The following is a 21983-nucleotide window of genomic DNA, read 5'->3' as shown; positions in this document are numbered from 1 at the left end:
GCAGTATTATCAGTCAAAAAAAAAAAAAATGAGAATTCAAGGAAATATCAGATATACTTTTCTTCTTTTTAAAAATTTATTCTATTCTTATTTATTTTTTAAATTTAATCTTATTTATCTTAATAGCAGGCTAATTACAATATTGTATTGGTTTTGCCATTCATCAATATGAATCTGCCATGGGTATACATGTGTTCCCCATCCTGAACCCCCCTCCCACCTCCTTCCCCGTATCATCCCTCTGGGTCATCCCAGTGCACCAGCCCCAAGCATCCTGTATCCTGCATCGAACCTGGACTGGCGATTCATTTCTTATATGATATTATACATGTTTCAATGCCATTCTCCAAAATCATCCCATCGTCTCCCTTTCTCACAGAGTCCAAAAGCCTGTTCTATACATCAGTGTCTCTTTTGCTGTCTCGCATACAGGGTCATCGTCACCATCTTTCTAAATTCCATATATATGCATTAGTATACTGTAAAAACTCAAAATGGATTAAAGATCTAAACGTAAGACCCAAAACTATAAAACTCCTAGAGGAGAACATAGGCAAAACACTCTCTGACATAAATCACAGCAGGATCCTCTATGACCCACCTCCCAGAATATTGGAAATAAAAGCAAAAATAAACAAATGGGATCTAATTAAAATTAAAGCTTCTGCATAACAAAGGAAACGATAAGCAAGGTGAAAGACAGCCTTCAGGATGGGAGAAAATAATAGCAAATGAAGCAACTGACAAAGAACTAATCTCAAAAATATACAAGCAACTCCTGCAGCTCAATTCCAGAAAAATAAATGATCCAATCAAAAAGTGGGCCAAAGAACTAAACAGACATTTCTCCAAAGAAGACATAAAGATGGCTAACAAACACATGAAAAGATGCTCAACATCACTCATTATCAGAGAAATGCAAATCAAAACCACAATGAGGTACCACTTCATGCCAGTCAGAATGGCTGGGATCCAAAATCTGCAAGCAATAAATGCTGGAGAGGGTGTGGAGAAAAGGGAACCCTCTTACTCTGTTGGTGGGAATGCAAACTAGTACAGCTACTATGGAGAACAGTATGGAGATTCCTTAAAAATCTGGAAATAGAACTGCCTTATGACCCAGCAATCCCACTGCTAGGCATACACACCAATTGAAAGAGACACGTGTACTCCAATGTTCATTGCAGCACTGTTTATAATAGCCAGGACATGGAAACAACCTAGATGTCCATCAGCAGATGAATGGATAAGAAAGCAATGTTCATCGCAGCACTGTTTATAATAGCCAGGACATGGAAATAACCTAGATGTCCATCAGCAGATGAATGGATAAGAAAGCTGTGGTATGTATACACAATGGAGTATTACTCAGCCATTAAAAAGAATACATTTGAATCAGTTCTAATGAGGTGGATGAAACTGGAGCCTATAATACAGAGTGAAGTAAGCCAGAAAGAAAAACACCAGATATACTTTTCTATACCAGACACATGCATAGAAATTAAGCTTAAAACAAGATATGACATAATTCCATTTACAACAGTATTGAAAAGAATAAAATACATAGGAAGAAACTTAACCAAAGAGGTAAATTACTTGTACACTGAAAACTACAAAGCATTCCTGAAATTAATAAAGAAGACACGAATAAATTAAAAGATATCCTGTGCTCATGAATTGGAAGACAATACTCATACTAATCAAGAGTTATCTGCAAATTCAATATAATCTCTATCAAAACCCCAAATGCATTTTTGTAGAAATAAACAAAAATCCTAAAATCCAGATGAAATTGCAAAAGATTCTGAGTAGCCAAAATAATCCTGAGCAAGAAAAACACTTATTCTTGTAAGCTGGAGGACTCATACGTCCTGATTTTAAAATATATTAGGAAGTTACAGTAATCAAGAGTATGGTACTGGCATAAAGACAGACATAGAGACAAAAAAAAAAAAAAACAACAACAACAACAGATGACCCAGAAATAAACTCTCATATATGGTCAAATGATCTTTTCTAAGGGCATTGGGCAAAAAAATACAGTCTCTTCAAAAGAAATGGTGTTGGATAAACTGGAAGTCCACATGCAAAAAAAATGAATCTGGATCCTTACCTTATACCATAACCAAAAATTAAATGAAAATGGATTGAATATCTAAACACAAGACCTGACATTGTAAAACTCATCAGTTCAGTTCAGTTCAGTTTCTCAGTCGTGTCCGACTCTTTGTGACCCCATGAATTGCAGCATGCCAGGCCTCCCTGTCCATCACCAACTCCCGGAGTTCACTCAGACTCACGTCCATCGAGTCAGTGATGCCATCCAGCCATCTCATCCTCGGTCATCCCCTTCTCCTCCTGTCCCCAATCCCTCCCAGCATCAGAGTCTTTTCCAATGAGTCAACTCTTCGCATGAGGTGGCCAAAGTACTGGAGCTTCAGCTTTAGCATCATTCCTTCCAAAGAAATCCCAGGGCTGATCTCCTTCAGAATGGATTGGTTGGATCTCTTTGCAGTCCAAGGGACTCTCAAGAGTCTTCTCCAACACCACAGTTCAAAAGCATCAATTCTTCAGTGCTCAGCCTTCTTCACAGTCCTACTCTCACATTCATACATGACCACAGGAAAAACCATAGCCTTGACTAGATGGACCTTAGTCAGCAAAGTAATGTCTCTGCTTTTGAATATGCTATCTAGGTTGGTCATAACTTTTCTTCCAAGGAGTAAGCGTCTTTTAATTTTATGGCTGCAATCACCATCTGCAGTGATTTTGGAGCCCAAAAAGATAAAGTCTGACACTGTTTCCCTATCTATTTCCCATGAAGTGATGGGACCAGATGCCATGATCTTAGTGTTCTGAATGTTGAGCTTTAAGCCAACTTTTTCACTTTCCACTTTCACTTTCTTCAAGAGGCTCTTTAGTTTCTCTTCACTTTCTGCCATAAGGGTGGTGTCATCTGCATATCTGAGGTTACTGATATTTCTCCCAGCAATCTTGATTCAGGCTTGTGTTTCTTCCAGTCCAGCATTTCTCATGATGTACTCTGCATAGAAGTTAAATAAGCAGGGTGACAATATACAGCCTTGACATACTCCTTTTCCTATTTGAAACCAGTCTGTTGTTCCATGTCCAGTTCTAACTGGTGCTTCCTGATCTGCATACAGATTTCTCAAGAGGCAGGTCAGGTGGTCTGGTATTCCCATTTATTTCAGAATTTTCCACAGTTTTTTGGGATCCACACAGTCAAAGGCTTTGGCATAGTCAATAAAGCAGAAATAGATGTTTTTCTGGAACTCTCTTTCTTTTCCATGATCCAGCAGATGTTTAGAAGAAAACAAAGGGCAAATTATTCGTGACATTGGATTTGGTGATGATTTCTCAGACATGACATCAAAGCACCTGGACAAGCAAAAATAAACCAAGTAGACTACATCACACTTAAAAATGTTTCCACAGCAAAGGGAACAATCAACAGAATGAAAAGACAATTAATGAAATGGGAGAAAATATTTATAAACCATAAAATTTATAAAAGGCTAATATTCAGAATATATAAAGAACTTCTAAAACTCAACAACAACTAAACAACCATATTAAAAAATATGAATGACTTGAACAGATATTTCTTCAAAAAAATATACAAAGGGACAAAAAGCAAATGAAAAAAATAATCAAATTCACTAATCATCAGGGAAATACGTATCAAAACCACAAGATGCCACCTCACACCTGTCAGGATGGCCACATCCAAAAACAGAGAAAATAACAAATTTTGGTGAAGATGTAAGGCAATTGAAATCCTTGTGAACTACTGGTAGAAATATAAAATGGTGCACTTGCAATGGAAAACAGGATGGAGGTTTCTCAAAATATTACAAATAATTGCCATAAAATCCAATAATTACATTTTTTGGAATATACAAAGAATTCAAAACAAGATCTCAATGAAATATCTGCACACACATATTCATTGTAGCATTATTCACAATAGCCAAGAGATGAGAGCAACCTAAATGTTCTTTGATAGATAAATGGATAAACCAACTGTGGTATGTGTTTGTGTGTATACACCCCAGTGCCAAACAGGCTGAAGTTGAATGGTTCTATGATGACCTACAAGACCTTCTAGAACTAACACCAAAAAAGATATCCTTTTCATCATAGGAGACTGGAATGTAAAAGTAGGAAGTCAAGAGATACCTGGAGTAACAGGCAAATTTGGCCTCAGAGTACAAAATGAAGCAGGGCAAAAGCTCACAGAGTTTTGCCAAGAGAATGTACTGATAATAACAAAAATCCTCTTCCAACAACACAAGAGACAACTCTACACATGGACATTACCAGATGATCAATACCTCAATCAGATTAATTATATTCTTTGCAGTCAAAGATGGAGAAGTTCTACAGAGTCAGCAAAAGCAAGACCAGGAGCTGACTGTGGCTTGGATCATGAAGTTCTTATTGCAAAATTCAGACTTAAATTGAAGAACATAGGGAAACCACTAGACCATTAGTGTATGACCTAAATCAAATCCCTTACAATTATACAGTGGAAGTGACAAATAGATTCAAGGGATTAGATCTGATAGACAGAGTGCCTAAAGAACTATGGATGGAGGTTCATGATATTGTACAGGAGATGGTGGCCTAATACCATCCCTAAGAAAAAGAAATGCAAAAGGGCAAAATGGTTGTCTGAGGAGGCCTTATGAATAGCTGAGAAAAAAGAGAAGTGAAAGGCAAAGGAGAAAAGGAGAGATATACCCATCTGAATGCAAAGTTCCAAAGAACAGCAAGGAGAGAGAGAGAGAAAAAAAAAACAACCCTTCCTAAGTGATCAGTGGAAAGAAACAGAGGAAAACAATAGAAAGGGAAAGACTAGAGATCTCTTCAAGAAAATTAGAGACACCAAGGAAACATTTCATGCAAAGATGGGCTCAATAAAGGACAGAAATGGTATGGACATAAAAGAAGCAGAAGATGTTAAGAAAAGATGGCAAGAATACACAGAAAAAAACTAGACAAAAAAGATCTTGACCCATATAAGCACAATGGTGTGATCACTTACCTAGAGCCAGACATCCTGGAATGTGAAGTCAAGTGGACCTTAGGAAGCATCACTACTAACAAAGCTAGTGGAGGTGATGGAATTCCAGTTAAGCTATTTCAAATCCTGAAATATGATGCTCTGAAAGTGCTGCACTCAATATACCAGCAAATTTGGAAAATGCAGCAGGGGCCACAGGACGGGAAAAGGTCAGTTTTCATTCCAATCCCAAAGAAAGATAATGCCAAAGAATGCTCAAACTCCGGCACAATTGCACTGATCTCACACACTAGCAAAGTAATGCTCAAAATTCTCCAAGTCAGGCTTCAGCAATACGTGAACCATGAACTTCCAGAAGTTCAAGCTGGATTTAGAAAAGGCAGAGGAACCAGAGACCAAATTGCCAACATCCATTGGATCATTGAAAAGCAAGAGAGTTCCACAAAAACATCTACTTTCGCTTTACTGACTATGTCAAAACCTTTGACTGTGTGGATCACAACAAACTGTGGAAAATTCTTCAAGAGATGGGAATACCAGGCCACTTTACCTGCCTCCAGAGAAATCTGTATTCAGTCAAGAAGCATTAGTTAGAACGGTACATGGAACAATAGATTGGTTCCAAACTGGGAAAGGAGTACGTCAAGGCTATACATTGAAACCAGGCTTATTTAGCTTCTATGCAGAGTGAATCATGCAAAATGTCAGGCTGGAATTAAGATTGCCAGGAGAAATATTAATAATCCCAGATATGCAGATGACACCACCCTTATGGCAGAAAGCAAAGAGGAACTAAAGAGCCTCTTGATGAAAGTGAAAGAGGAGAATAAAAAAGCTGGCTTAAAACCCAGCATTCAAAAGGCTAAGATCATGGCATCTGATCCCATCACTTCATGGCAAATAGGTGGTGAAACAATGACAGATTTTATTTTCTTGGGCTCCAAAATCACTGCAGATGGCAACAACAGCCATGAAATTAAAAGATGCTTGCTCCTTGAAAGAAAAGCTGTGACCAACCTAGACAGCATATTAAAAAGCAGAGACATTACTTTGCCAACAAAGATCCATCTAATCAAAGCTATGGTTTTTCCAGTAGTCATGTATGGATGTGAGAGTTGGACTATAAAGAAAGCTGAGTGCCGAAGAACTGATGCTTTTGAACTGTGTGTTGGAGAAGATTCTTGAGAGTCCCTTGGACTGCAAGGAGATCAAACCAGTCAATCCTAAAGGAAATCAGTCTTGAATATTCATTGGAAGGACTGATGCTGAAGCTGAAACCCCAGTACTTTGGCCACCTGATGTGAAGAGCCCTGATGCTGGGAAAGATTGAAGGCAGGAAGAGGAGATGATGGAAGATGAGATGGTTGAATGACATCACTGGCTTTCTGGACATGAGTTTGAGCAAGCTCCAGAAGTTGGTGATGGACAGGGAAGCCTGGCATGCTGCAACCCATGGGGTCACAAAGAGTTGGACATGACTGAGCAACTGAACTGAAATGACCTATGATGGAATATTATTCAGCCTTGAAAAAGAAGAAAATTCTGTTATATGCTGCTGCTGCTGCTGCTGCTGCTGCTGCTGCTGCCAAGTCACTTCAGTCATGTCCCACTCTGTGTGACCCCATAGACGGCAGCCCACCAGGCTCCCTCATCCCTGGGATTTTCCAGGCAAGAATACTGGAGTGAGTTGCCATTTCCTTTTCCAATGCATGAAAGTGAAAAGTGAAAGTGAAGTCGCTCAGTCATGTCCGACTCTTTGCGACCCATGGACTGCAGCCTACCAGGCTCCTCTGTCCATGGGATTTTCCAGGCAAGAGTACTGGAGTGGGGTGCCATTGCCTTTTCCCTGTTATATGCTACAAGATGGATAAATCTTGAGGACATTATGCACAAAAATACAATCAATGCATGATTCCACTTAAATGAGGTATCTAGAGTAGTCAAACTCATAGAAACAGAAAATAGAATGGTGGTCTCCAAGGCTGGAAGAAGGGGAAAATGAGGAGTTGTTGCTTAATTGGTGCAGGGTTTTATTTTTGCAATACTAAATAGTTCTGGAGATCTGCTACACAATAATATACCTTTGTTGTTCACTTAAGAAAATGATTCTCATGTTTAAATACTCTTATTACAATTTTTGTAAATATCGCTTTCAAATTTCACTGAACTAATTCTGATCATCTCTTCTACCACAGCTGATTTAACTGGTCCAGATCCTAATAATTAATACCATAGATTTTTACTGTTGATGGGGATTTAAAAGGTCACTTACTCCAAATACTCATTTTTCACCTTTAGAAACTTGGTCCAGAGTGGTTAAGCTCATAAAGGTACTGACTAACAGAGTCTGAGAAAGAAACATCAAAATACTTGACTCCCAGTCACTATACTATAATGTCATTTACAAGGAGAATCTCTCTTCATATCAGTTTTTAATATTAATTTGCTATGCAGTACCATTCAATAGGTGAAATCTGTCTAATTTTTCTTTCTTTATAGTAGGTTTGGTTTTTTTTTAATCTGTATTTTTACTTTATTTTACTTTACAATACTGTATTGGTTTTGCCATACATTGACATGAATCTGCCACGGGTGTACATGGGTTCCCCATCCTGAACCCCCCTCCCACCTTCCACCCCATATCATCTCTCTGGATCATCCCCATGCACCAGCCCCAAGCATCCTGTATCCTGTATCGAACATAGACTGGCGGTTTGTTTCTTACCTGATAGTATACACGTTTCAATGCTGTTCTCCCAAATCATCCCACCCTCTCCCTCTCCCTCAGAGTCCAAAAGTCCATTCTATACATCTGTGTCTCTTTTGCTGTCTCGCATACAGGGTTATCATTACCATCTTTCTAAATTCCATATATATGTGTTAGTATACTGTATTGGTGTTTTTCTTTCTGGCTTACTTCACTCTGTATAATCGGCTCCAGTTTCATCCACCTCATTAGAACTGATTCAAATGTATTCTTTTTAATGGCTGAGTAATACTCCATTGAGTATATGTACCACAGCTTTCTTATCCATTCATCTGCTGATGGACATCTAGGTTGTTTCCATGTCCTGGCTATTATAAACAGTGCTGTGATGAACATTGGGGTACACTTGTAGTAGGTCTTTTAAGGAAAGCCTCCCTTGAGGAATAGCATATATTTAAATGTTTTTATGGGACCAAAGCTTCTTTTTGGTTTTAAACTAGTATTTTTCCACTAAGATCATGCACTTTTCAATTAACTTACTCACTCTCACAACTACACTTAGGATGCAGCACACTAATTTTTAAAAAGGCCACTTTTGATTAGAGAAATACTCAATGTTTTTGATAAAAATGACAAGACACTACACAATCCCACCACTCTAACTTTATTTTCATACAGCCATTCTAGTTTTTATACAGACCATTATACATTTTCATAATTCTATCCATATGGTTCTGTATTTATCAGCTTTGATAATGATTATTTTTCATCACTACACAGTAGTCTGTCATACTGATCTATCATCATGTTCTTGATAATGGTAAACTACACATAGCTTTTGTCTTCTGCTGAATAATTTAGTAAAGACAGATTCTCAGGATTGTTAGTTAATTCAAGTCCTCTATTGTTTGTTTCTTTGTGGTGTGTGTGTGTGGGGGGGGGGTGCTTCACCAATGGCTCAGACGGTAAAGCATCTGCCTTGCAGTGCGGGAAACCCAGGTTCAATCCCTGGGTTGGGAAGATCTCCTGGAGAAGGAAATGGCAACCCACTCCAGTACTTGTGCCTGGAAAATTCCATGGACTGAGAAGCCTGGTAGGCTACAGTCCATGAGGTCACAAAGAGTTGGACACAATTGAGTGGCTTCACTTTCACTTTCTATTGTTTTTTTATCCTTAAAGTTAACCTACGTAATTTAAAAAAAAATTTAAAACTACCATTACATAATGAAACTTCATTCATCAAAATAACTGCCCCAAATAATACAGGAACCATAAACACGCAAATAGTTTTAATAAATGAAGACGTGTCTATGTCAGCAGAGCCAACATTTACCAAAACAGACTAAATAAATGCATGGATATACATTGATAAAAGTTCAGGAAATGATCGAAGGTAATACAAAGATACTTTCCAAGTGTATCAGTTCAGTTCAGTTCAGTCGCTCAGTCATGTCCGACTCTTTGCGACCCCATGGGCTGCAGCATGCCAGGCCTTCCTGTCCATCACCAACTCCCAGAGTTCACTCAAACTCATGTCCATTGAGTCAGTGATGCCATCCAAACATCTCATCCTCTGTCCTCCCCTTCGCTTCCCGCCTTCAATCTTTCCCAGCATAAGGGTCATTTCAAATGAGTCAGTTTTTCCCATCAGGTGGCCAAAGTATTGGAGCTTAAGCTTCAGCATCAATCCTTCCAATGCATATTCAGGACTGATTTCCTTTACGATGAACTGGTTTGATCTCTGCAGTCCAAGCGACTCTCAAGAGTCTTCTCCAGCACCACAGTTCAAAAGCATCAATACTTTGATGCTCAGCTTTCTTTATAGTCCAACTCTCACATCCATACATGACTACTGGAAAAACCATAGCTTTAACTAGACAAACCTTTGTTGGCAAAGTAATGTCTCTACTTTTTAATATGCTGTCTAGGTTGATCATAGCTTTTCTTCTAAGGAGTAAGCATCTTTTAATTTCATGGCTGCAGTCACCATCTGCAGTGATTTTGGAGCGCAAGAAAATAAAGTCTGTCACTGGTTTTCACTGTTTCCCCATATATTTGCCATGAAGTGATGGGACTGGATGCTATGATCTTAGTTTTCTGAATATTGAGTTTTAAGCCAACTTTTTCCACTCTCCTCTTTCACTTTCATCAAGAGGCTCTTTAGTTCTTCACTTTCTACCATAAGGGTTGTGTCATCTGCCTATCTGAGGTTATTGATATTTCTCCCAGCAATCTTGATTCCAGCTTGTGCTTCTTCCAGCCCAATGTTTCTCATGATGTACTCTGCATATAAGTTAAATAAGCACAGTGCCAATATACAGCCTTGATGTACTCCTTTCCCAATTTGGAACCAGTTTGTTGTTCCATGTCCAGTTCTAGCTGTTGCTTCCTGACTTGCATACAGGCTTTTCAAGAGGCAGGTAAAGTGGTCTGGTATTCTCATCTCTTTAAGAATTTTCCAGAGTTTGTTGTGATCCACACAGTCAAAGGCTTTGGCATAGTCAATAAAGTAGCTGTTTTTCTGGAACTCTCTTGCTTTTTCAATGATCCAACAGATGTTGGCAGTTTGATCTCTGGTTCCTCTACCTTTTCTAAATCCAGCTTGAACTTCTGGAATTTCATGGTTCACGTACTGTTGAAGCCTGGCTTGGAGAATTTTCAGCATTATTTTACTAGTGTGTGACATGAGGGCAATTGTGCAGGAGTTTGAGCATTCTTTGGCATTGCCTTTCTTTGGGATTGGAATGAAAACTGAGCTTTTCCAGTCCTATGGCCACTGTTGAGTTGTCCAAACATATAAAGTTTTCTATATGCTTGTTTTACCATCAAAACTAAATTTAAAAAACTTACTGTCACAATTCACAAACAAACACATTTCTCACATGTTGAAAAAAATGTTAAATGACTGCCAGATTGGACAACCAAAATAATAATTAAGTGTGCTTAAGGATATGCTCACCAGGACTTCCCCCTTCTGCAGAGGTAGGGTTCCTGGGTCCTACAGAGGGATTTACTGGAAAGAGAAGTTCTGTAAACCATGGAGTATTTTTTTCAGAATGGTAACGCAGACGATATTTTACCTAGAATGAACAATAATAGAAAACAAATATTTTAAGCCAATAAACATCAAAAAGCAAATACTAGCCATGAAAGGTACATAAAATACAAAGTTAAAAGTTGTGTTTTGAGGACAAGTGAGCAACTCAGAGTTCTAAATGAGGAGAAACGACAGTATCATTGTCAACAGGGAACAAGTAGCAGGACTCACATCCTATAATCACACTCATAATTTAAAATTGACTAAATTTACATGTTTCCTCTTTTATCTCCATGGCATTTTGCCTTTGAGTTTCAAAGACACAGTAGTGGTACCTTCTTTGATCATTATGAATGAATTTTCTACACAGAGAACTAACCTGCCTACTTCCCTGGTGGGAGAAAGAAATGACAACCCACTTCAGTATTCTTGTCTGGGAAATCCCACAGACAGAGAAGTCTGGCAGGCTACCGTCCATGGGGTCACAAAGAGTTGGACATGACTCAGTGATTAAACAACAACTTCTCTGGTGTCTTCCCTGGTAGCTCAGTGGTAAAGAATTCACCTGCTAACGTAGGAAATGTGGGTATGATCCCTGGGTTGGGAGATCCCCTGGAGAAAGAAGTTGCAACTCACTCCAGTATTCTTGCCTGGGAAATCCCATAGACAGAGGAACCTTGTGGGCTATAGTCCATGGGGTCTTAAAAAGTCGGTCACCACTTAGCGACTAAACAGCAGCAACAACTGGTGAAAATTCAGAAAGTTCTATTATTTCATTCCCCATCATGTTAGTCAAATATGGTAGGGCAAAAATATAACTCCCTCTTCAAAATAATGAATGACACATAAGGAAAAACCCAGATGAAGAAGAGAAGGAATGATAACATTTAAATGTTGAATGTTGCCTATTTTAAGTATTAAATGAAAAAATAATTATCACTGTCTGAAGAGATAAGTAAGCTAAAAGTGTAAATTATGGTAGAATCTGAGTAGCTTAACAAGACGAAAGATTTCTGTCACCAATGATCAAGGGAGCAGAACAGAGAAAGTGAGAAGGAACAGGCACCTGCACTATGTCTAAGTAAAAATTCACATAATTCAGTCATTTATAAACAGAGTTTTAACTAGCTACAGCATGCTTAAATATCTTAGTACACAATCCTTGATCTCAGAGAACTCAAAAAGTGTTAAAGGAGCACAGAGGAGGGAAGAGGACACTTTGCACTTACAACAAGAGTTTCCTAGAATGAATGACAACTATCCAAAGAAAATGAGGGACCTCTAAAGAACACATTTCCTCCCCCAAAGAGGATAATGTGACCAAAGGCAGAGGAGCAAGAGACAACATAGTACATGCAAAGAACTGCTACTGGTTCAGTATTGCTACAACTTAAATTTCAAAGAAAGAAGAGACAAAAATGGGGCTGGAAGGGTATTCAGAAAGAGGTCACTGATGGCCTTGTATCCTGCGCAAAGAAACTTCTGTAGTCAATGGAGCACCCCGATGTCTTTAACATAGCAGAGCAACCTGATCTTTTCTGTGTTCTTAATGAATTGTTGGGGTGTCCATGTGGATAGATTAAGTCTTGCCTGGGAAATTCAGCTAACATATAAAGTTCAGCTACATAAGAGCCACAGGTTGAAGAAAGAAGGAAAGTATAGTAGGTCTACATTATCCATGAAGTCAGAAAGCAGAGATAAGAAATTTTGTTTGGTAAAGTGTAGAAAAAGAGAACAGGTATCTGGGAAAATAACCTGGGGGAAAAAGTTTCAGGAATACATTTCAAATGGTAGACACAGAGAATCAACAACAAAAGTGAAGTTTGCAACTGTACCAAAGTTTCTTGATATTTGGGCCAAGGGGTCCACATATACCAATGAAGTTATATAAGAACAAGCATTTTTTTTTTCAGGCAGTAATTAGCACAAAGTAGACATATATGAAAAGAATAAAGTGAGTTTCTTCCCTTCTCCTGGCAAATACTTGCCTCTTAAATGCTGGATCTGGCTCTATGCACAGATACTATAGCTTGATCATTTGTGTCAACCCTACATAGAACATCTCTCTCTGGTAAAGAGACACACCAAGTTACCAAGTTCAAAACACTCCACCTTGAGCAACGTTATGAGAGTCTTCTTCAGTGGCTGCAGGTGTCCTAATTCTGATGCAACCTGGCTAAAGCCTAAGAACTGTTGCTGCTGCTGCTGCTGGTAAGTCACCTCAGTCGTGTCCAAATCTTTGTGACCCCAGAGACGGCAGGATTCTCCAGGCAAGAACACGAGTGGGTTGCCATTTCCTTCTCCAATGCATGAAAGTGAAAAGTAAAAGTGATGTTGCTCAGTCGTGTCCAACTCCTAGCGACCCCATAGACTGCAGCCTACCAGGCTCCTCTGTCCATGGGATTTTCCAGAGACTTAGAAGAGAAATTAAGTAATTTATTCAAAAGAAAGAAGCCTTTCCTGTTGGAATCTGCCAGTGTATGCATGCATGCTAATTAGCTTCAGTTGTGTCTGACTCTTTGTGGCCCAATGAACTGTAGTCCACCAGACTCCTCTGTCCATGGAATTCTCCAGGTAAGAATACTGGAGTGGGTTGTCATGTCCTCCTGCAAGGGATCTTCCCCACCCAGGGATCGAACCTGCAACTCCTGTGACTACTGCATTGCAGGCAGATTCTTCACCTCTGAGCCAGTGGAAAGCCCTTGCTAGTGTATACATATCTGGATTTATTTTAAAGATCAAACTTAAAATATATAAAGGACATGCAAATTAGCTATTAGTGGTGTTACAGAAGCTTCCATGGCCACCAGAGAGAGAATCAAGAATTCTCAAAGTTAAAGCAATTACCTCTTTGGATATGTAGCAACAATATATTAAAGCATGACACCAAGTGCAAAAAAAAAGAGGCATTTAGTAGGCAATTGTCCTAACAAGAAGGCAGAGAAACTCCTTCTAAAGCTCACAATCCCAGTAATTAAAGCTGCCACAGCCAAAAAAGTTCCAGACATGAGCTGGGCTGCTTTTGCATTTGTTTACTGTTCACATAGTAACAACTTTATTATAAACTTGACTTCACATGCAAAGTCAGAATGGGAATTACACTTAAAATCAACACATTAAAAAGTTTAAATATCATATATAGGTATGTACTGTCTGAAATTCTAGAGATATATAAACAGGTAACAGATATTACTGCCCATCTTTTTTATGTATCTATATTATTATTTTCTTAACCACAATTTTCAGGCCTGGAAACATCTACCTGGCCAGGTTGATTGGCAAAATAAATATCCTTACTAAAGTTCCTATTACTTCATTTTTCTGAATACAAGACCTTAAGAGTGGGTGAGCGTCACTCAGTCGTGTCCGACTATTTGCGACCCCATGGACTATACAGTCCATGGAATTCTCCAGGCCAGAATACTGGAGTGAGTTGCCATGTCCTCCTCCAGGGGATCTTCCCAACCCAGGGACAGAACCCAGGTCTCCTGCATTGCAGGCAGATTCTTTACCAGCTGAGCCACCAAAAGCCCAAGAATAGTGGAGTGGGTAGCCTATCCCTTCTCCAGCAGATCTTCCAGACTCAGGTATCAAACAGGGGTCTCCTGCATTGCAGGCGGATTCTTTACTAACTGAGCTACCAGGGATGCCACAAGACCCTAAGGTACAATTTTATTCTTATCAGCGTAATGTGATGACTAAAAGCACAGGTATTAAAATAAGTTGGAACTATTAAAAGATTCAAATTCCTGCTCTTATATACAGCAGTTATTATCTTGAGCAAGTTATAACTTTTGCTGTGTATAAAATCATGATATTACCTTCATTTCATTAAAACCCTGAAGCTTTGAAATATAAAGTCTTTAGATAAAACTTTCTCACCTTAAGTGGCAATCTGTCATTACTGTATTTGAAGTCATAATCAAATATGATAGCAGCCAGCACACGAGCAGAGTGATTTTCATATTTAATATACTTTTCAAAATCTTCTTCTGAAGGAAAGCCGCGAACTGTACAGAGAAAAACAAGCATCATACAAATGCAAAATGTCTAATGATTATTCCTATCTTCCTATCATTACCATAAATACCATAATCCTGTCATAGTATTATAAAATTTAGAACATTATTACTCAAATATTGCCATCACAGATGTCCTCGTGAATATCTGGGGTACACAAAATTATTATGTATTATAAACTGTATATGTTATTTTGAATGTTTAACCATTACAATAACTGTATACTAAGGCAAACTGGGAGAGGAGAATTTTCTATTGTGTTTTGAAATCTAGTGATTTAAAGGAAAAAAGGTGAAGAGAAATGACACTTATTTCTGTGGGAACTATGATATTTCAGAAACTAACCTTAGGTTGTAGAATAAAACTACATTATCAATTATATTTCTCATTCACAAGTGAATCTGTATGAAATTTGGAAATACATTCTCCCAAAACCACCCATACACAATCACACACATACAAGTAACTTAACTGACTGAAGAATTTTCATAGGAAGTAAAAACCACAATCACTGCAACCAAAATGATCACATGGATCACAGCCTTGGGTACAATGAAGCTATGAGCCATGCTGTACATGGCCACCCAAGACAGATGGGTCATGGTGGAGAGTTCTGACAAAACATGATCCTCTGAAGAAGGGGATGGCAAACTACTCCAGTTTCATTGCCTTGAAAATCCCATGAACAGTATGAAAAGGCAAAAAGAAATGATACTGGAAGATGATCCCCACAAGTTGGTAGGTGCCCAATACACTACTGAGGAAGAGTGGAGAAATGGCTCCAGAAAGAATGAAGAAGCTGGGCCACAGTGGAAATGACTCTCACTTGTGGATGTGTCTAGTGGTGAGAGTAAGTCTGATGCTATAAAGAATATTGCATAGGAACCTGGAATGTTAGGTCCATGAATCAAGGTAAATCGGATGTGGTCAAGGAAGAGATGGCAAGAGTGAACATCGACATTTTAGGAAATCAGTGAAAAAAGAATGGACAGTAATCAATGAATTTGATTCAGATAATCATTATATCTAATTGTGGGCAAGAATCCCTTGGAAGAAAGGGAGTAGGTCTCACAGTCAACAAAAGAGGGTGCAGTCTCAGAAAGGACAGAATGATCTTGGTTAGTTTCCAAGACAAACTTTTAAACCTTACAGTAATCCAAGTCTATGTCCCAACCAATAAAGCCGAAGAAGCTGAAGTTAAACAGTTCTAGTAAGACCAACAAGATGTTCTAGAACTAACAAGAAAAAAAGCTGTCCTTTCCCTCACAGGGGACTGGAATACAAAGTAAGAAGTAAAGAGATACCTGGGGTAACAGGCAAGTTCAGCCTTAGAGTACAAAATTAAGCAGGGCAAAGGCTAACAGAGTTTTCTGAGATAACACACTGGTCATTGCAAACACTGTCTTCCAAAAACACAAGAGACGACTCTGCACATAGACGTCATGAGATGGTCAAAACTGAAATCATATTGATTATATTCTTTGCACCCAAATATGGAGAAGATTTATACAGTCATCAAAAACAAGATCTTGAGATGAATGTGGCTCAAATCATGGGCTCTTTACTGCAAAATTCAGGCTTAACTTGAAGAAAGTAGGGAAAAACATTAGGCCATTCAGGTATGACCTAAATAAAATCCTTTATGATTGATTATACAGTGGAAGTGACAAATACATTCAAGGGATTAGGTCTGGTAGATAGAGTGCCTAAAGAACTATGGAAGGAGGTTCATAACATTGTACATGAGGTGGTGATCAAAACCATCCCCAAAAAGAAATTCAAGAAGGCAAAGTGGTTGTCTGAGGAGGTCTTAAAAATAGCTGAGAAAAGAAGAAAAATGAAAGGAGAGGAGAAAATATATATATATATATATATATATATATATGTATGTATGTATGTATATATATGTATGTATATATATATATGTAGCTCAATGCAGCATTGCAGAATATAGCAAGGAGAAATAAGATAGCCTTCTTAAGAGAACAATGTAAAGAAATAAAGGAAAACATCAGAACAGGAAAGACTAAAGGTCTCTTTGAGAAAATTGGAGATACAAAGGAATATTACTTGCAAAGATGGGCACAATAAAGGACATAAATTGCAAGGGCCTAAGAGAAAAAGAGATTTGAGAAAAGTTGGCAAGAATACACAGAAGAACTGTGTAAAAAAAAAAGGTCTCAATGACCTGGAAAACCACAATGGTATGCTCACTCACCAAGAGTCAGACACCCTGAAATGTGAAGTCAAGTGGGTCTTAGGAAGAATTACTACAACAAAGTTAGTGGAGATGATAGAATTACAGCTAAGCTAGTTCAAATTCTAAAAGATGATGCAGGTAAGTTCTGTACTCAATATGGCAGCAAATTTGAAAAACTCAGCAGTGGCCACAGGATTGAAAAAGGTCAGTTTTCATTCCAATCCCAAAGAAAGGCAATGCCAAAGAATGCTCAAACTACCATACAATAATGCTAATGTTACATGCTTGCAAGGTAATGCTCAAAATCCTTCAAGCCAGGCTTCAACATTATGTGAGCAGAGAACTTCTAGAAGTACAAGCTGGATTTAGAAAAGGAAGAGAAATCAGAGATCAAATTGCCATCATTCACTGGATAATAGAAAAAGCAAAGGAATTCTAGAAAAAAATCTACTTCTGCTTCATTGACTACACCAAAGCCTTTGACTGTGTGGATCACAACAAACTGGAAAGTTCTTACAGGGGTGGGAATACTGGACCACCGTACCTGCCTCCTGAGAAACCTGTATGCAGGTCAAGAAGAAACAGTTAGAACCAAATATGGAACAATAGATTGGTTCAAAATTGGAAAAGCAGTAAATCAGGCTATAGAATGTCACTCTGTTTATTTAACTTATGCAGAGTACATCATACAAAATGTCAGGCTCAACGAAGCACAAGCTGGAATCAAGATTGCCAGGAGAAATATCAATAACTTCAGATATGCAGATGACACCACTCTTTTTTTTAAATTATTTTTTAAATATCTTTAATTCTTACATATGTTCCCAAACATGAACCCCCTCCCACCTCCCTCCCCATAGCATCTCTCTGGGTCATCCCCATGCACCAGCCCCAAGCATGCTGCATCCTGCGTCAGACATAGACTGGCGATTCAATTCTTACATGATAGTATACATGTTAGAATGTCATTCTCCCAAATCATCCCACCCTCTCCCTCTCCCTCTGAGTCCAAAGGCCCGTTATACACATCTGTGTCTCTTTCCCTGTCTTGCATACAGGGTCGTCATTGCCATCTTCCTAAATTCCATATATATGTGTTAGTATACTGTATTGGTGTTTTTCTTTCTGGCTTACTTCACTCTGTATAATCGGCTCCAGTTTCATCCATCTCATCAGAACTGATTCAAATGAATTCTTTTTTACGGCTGAGTAATACTCCATTGTGTATATGAGCTTTCTTATCCATTCATCTGCTGATGGACATCTAGGTTGTTTCCATGTCCTGGCTATTATAAACAGTGCTGCGATGAACATTGGGGTACATGTGTCTCTTTCCAATTCTGGTTTCCTCGGTGTGTATGCCCAGCAGTGGGATTGCTGGGTCATAAGGTAGTTCTATTTGCAAATTTTTAAGGAATCTCCACACTGTTCTCCATAGTGGCTGTGCTAGTTTGCATTCCCACCAACAGTGTAGGAGGGTTCCCTTTTCTCCACACCCTCTCCAGCATTTATTGCTTGCAGATTTTTGGATCACAGCCATTCTGACCGGTGTGAAGTGGTACCTCATTGTGGTTTTGATTTGCATTTCTCTAATAATGAGTGATGTTGAGCATCTTTTCACGTGTTTGTTAGCCATCCATATGTCTTCTTTGGAGAAATGTCTATTTAATTCTTTGGCCCATTTTTTGATTGGGTCGTTTATTTTTCTGGAATTGAGCTGCAGAAGTTGCTTGTATATTTTTGAGATTAGTTGTTTGTCAGTTGCTTCATTTGCTATTATTTTCTCCCATTCCGAAGGCTGTCTTTTCACCTTGCTTATATTTTCCTTTGTTGTGCAGAAGCTTTTAATTTTAATTAGATCCCATTTGTTTATTTTTGCTTTTATTTCCAGAATTCTGGGAGGTGGATCATAGAGGATCTTGCTGTGATTTATGTCTGAGAGTGTTTTGCCTATGTTCTCCTCTAGGAGTTTTATAGTTTCTGATCTTACATTTAGATCTTTAATCCATTTTGAGTTTATTTTTGCAGATGACACCACTCTTATGGCAGAAAATGAAGAGGAACTAAAGAGCTTCTTAATGAGGGTGAAAGAGGACAGTGAAAAAGTTGGCTTAAAACTCAGCATTCAAAGACTAAGTTCATGGCAACTGATCTCATCACTTCATGGCAAATAGATGGGGGAAGAGTGGAAACGTGGCAGACTTTATTTTGGGGGGCTCCAAAATCACTGCAGATGGTGTCTGCAGCCATGAAATTAAAAGATGCTTGCTCCTTGGAAGAAAAGCTATGACCAACCTAGACAGCATATTAAAAAGCAGAGACATTATTTTGCCAACAAAGGTTCGTCTAGTCAAAGCTATGGTTTCTCCAGTAGTCATGTATGGATGTGAGAGTTGGACCATAAAGAAAGCTAAGCATCGAAGAATTGATGCTTTTGAACTGTGGTGTTGGAGAAGACTCATGAGAGTCCCTTGGACTGCAAGGAGATCAAAGCAGTCAATCCTAAAGGAAATCAACTGTGAATATTCATTGGAAGGACTGATGCTGAAGCTCCAATACTTTGGCCACCTGATGAGAAGAACTGACTCATTGGAAAAGGCCCTGGTGCTGGGAAAGATCGAAGGCAGGAGGAGAAGGGGATGACAGAGGACAAGTTGGTTGAATGGCATCACCGACTCCATGGACATGAGTCTGAGCAAACTCCGGGAGTTGGTGATAGAGATGCCCGGTGTGCAGCAGTGCATGGGGTTGCAAAGAGTCAGACATGACTGACCTAATGAACTGACTGACATCATGCAAAACTCCAGGCTGGATGGATCACAAGCTGGAACCAAGATTGCTGGGAGAAATACCAACAGTTTCAGATATGCAGATGATACCACTCTAATAGACGAAAGCAAAGAGGAGCTAAAGCCTCCTGAGAAAGGTGAAAGTGGAGAGTGAAAAAGCTGGCTTAAAACTCAACATTAAAAAACTATGATCTTGGCATCTGGTTCCATCACTTCATGGCAAATAGGTGGGGAAAAAGATTAAGCAGTGATAGATTTTATTTGGGGGGGGGCTCCAAAATCACTGTGGATGGTGACTGCAGTCATGAAATTAAAAGACACTTTCTCCTTAGAAGGAAAGCTATGAAAAACGTACACAGCATATTAAAAAGCAGAGACATCACTTTGCTGACAAATGGCTATACACAGTCAAAGCTATGATTTTTCCAATAATCATGTAAGGATGTGAGAGTTGGAACATAAAGAAGACTGCGGGCTGAAGAATTGATGCTTTTGAACTGTGGTGCTGGAAAAGACTCTTGAGGGTCCCTAGGACTGAAAGGAGAACAAACCCAGTCAATCCTAAAGGAAATCAACCCTGGATTTTCACTGGAAGGACTGATGCTGAAGCTGAAGCTCCAATACTTTGGCCCCTAATGTGAAGTGCGGATTCACTGGAAAAGACCCTGATACTGGAAAGACTGAGAGCAGGAGGAAAAGGGGACAACAGAGGATGATATGGTTGGGTGGCATCACCACTTCAATGGACAGGAGTTCGAGCAAACTCGGGGAAATAGTGAAGGACAGGGAAGCCTGGCATGCTGCAGTCTATGGGGTTGCAAAGAGTCAGTGGCAACTTAGCCACTGAACAACGTCAAAGTAAGAAAGATATTAAAGTCTTTGATAGCCTCTATATCAAGAAACATAAATAGAATATTAAGAAATAAGTTTTTAAAAATGTATATCCATGCCAACAAAGGTCCGTCTAGTCAAGGCTATGGTTTTTCCAGTGGTCATGTATGGAAGTGAGAGTTGGACTGTGAAGAAAGCTGAGCGCCGAAGAATTGATGCTTTTGAACTGTGGTGTTGAAGAAGTCCCTTAGACTGCAAGGAGATCCAACCAGTCCATTCTGAAAGAGATCAACCCTGGGATTTCTTTGGAGGGAATGATGCTGAAGCTGAAACTCCAATACTTTGGCCACCTTATGCGAAGAGTTGACTCATTGGAAAAGACTCTGATGCTGGGAGGGATTGGGGGCAGGAGGAGAAGGGGACAACAGAGGATGAGATGGCTGGATGGCATCACTGACTCAATGGATGTGAGTCTGAGTGAACTCCAGGTGTTGGTGATGGACAGGGAGGCCTGGCGTGCTGCAATTCATGGGGTCGCAAAGAGTCAGACACGACTGAGTGACTGAACTGAACTGATCCATGTTCAAGGATTTAAAGAAAGCCACATTGTGAAAATGTAAAAATTGACATATAGAGCCAATGCAACACTAATAAAATTCCAAATAGAATTTTTATGTAATGTTAGAAGCTGATTCTTAAACTTGTATAGAAATACAAGGGTGGGGGGTGGTCCTAAGATGGCGGAGAAATAGGATGGGAAGACCACTTTCTCCCTCACAAATTCCTCAAAAGAACATTTCAACGCTGAGCAAACTCCACAAAACAACTTCTGAAGGCTGGCAGAGGACATCAGGCAACCAGAAAAGCAGACCATTATCTTCAAAAACAGGTAGGAAAAAATATAAAAGATGAAAAAGGAGACAAAGGAGGTGGGGAGGGAGCTCTGTCCCGGGAAGGGAAGCCTGTCCCGGGAAGGGGATTTTAAGAAGAGAGGTTTCCAAACACCAGGAAACACTCTCCCTGCCGAGTCTGTGGCAAGCCTTGGAAACACAGAGGGCAACATAACAGGAAGGAAAAATAAATAAATAATTAAAACCAACAGATTACAAGCTCAACAGTAACTCCCCCAGCGGAAAAGCAGCACAGACGCCTGCATCCGCCATTGGGAAGTGGAGGCAGGGCAGGGAAGCATGGGAGGCGCGGGCTGCAGTGCTTTGTAAGAATCGGGCAGGAACGCCCCACGCGCAACCAGAACGATCTAACTTGGGCTAGCAAATCAGACTGTGGGATAGCTCAAACATAAGACACCGCCAGGACCGAGCACAGAACAAAGGACGGAACGGAAAAGCCGG

General features: G+C 39.3%; 2 protein-coding genes across 2 annotated transcripts in view; both read right to left on the bottom strand.

Annotated features, from left to right (window-relative positions):
- Positions 1-1621, bottom strand: part of LOC101113819 (phospholipid-transporting ATPase ABCA3-like) — a 219732-nt gene extending 218111 nt beyond the window's left edge. The window contains exon 1 of the mRNA XM_060406324.1: positions 1597-1621. Within this exon, the coding sequence (XP_060262307.1) occupies positions 1597-1621 (25 nt within the window). The remainder of the gene's footprint in view (positions 1-1596) is intronic.
- LOC132658551 (phospholipid-transporting ATPase ABCA3-like) overlaps positions 58-21983 on the bottom strand; it is a 40605-nt gene continuing 18679 nt past the window's right edge. Inside the window, exons 3-5 of the mRNA XM_060405806.1 lie at positions 14674-14801; positions 10714-10834; positions 58-3399 (exon numbers count right to left, since the gene is read on the bottom strand). Coding sequence (XP_060261789.1) covers positions 3347-3399; positions 10714-10834; positions 14674-14801 — 302 coding nt within the window. The 3' untranslated portion in view covers positions 58-3346. The remainder of the gene's footprint in view (positions 3400-10713; positions 10835-14673; positions 14802-21983) is intronic.

The sequence above is a fragment of the Ovis aries genome, chromosome 24, assembly GCF_016772045.2.
Source record: "Ovis aries strain OAR_USU_Benz2616 breed Rambouillet chromosome 24, ARS-UI_Ramb_v3.0, whole genome shotgun sequence".
NCBI classification, from domain to species: domain Eukaryota; kingdom Metazoa; phylum Chordata; class Mammalia; order Artiodactyla; family Bovidae; genus Ovis; species Ovis aries.
Note: the sequence above shows the minus strand (reverse complement) of the source record. Positions and strands in the feature narration are given on the sequence as shown.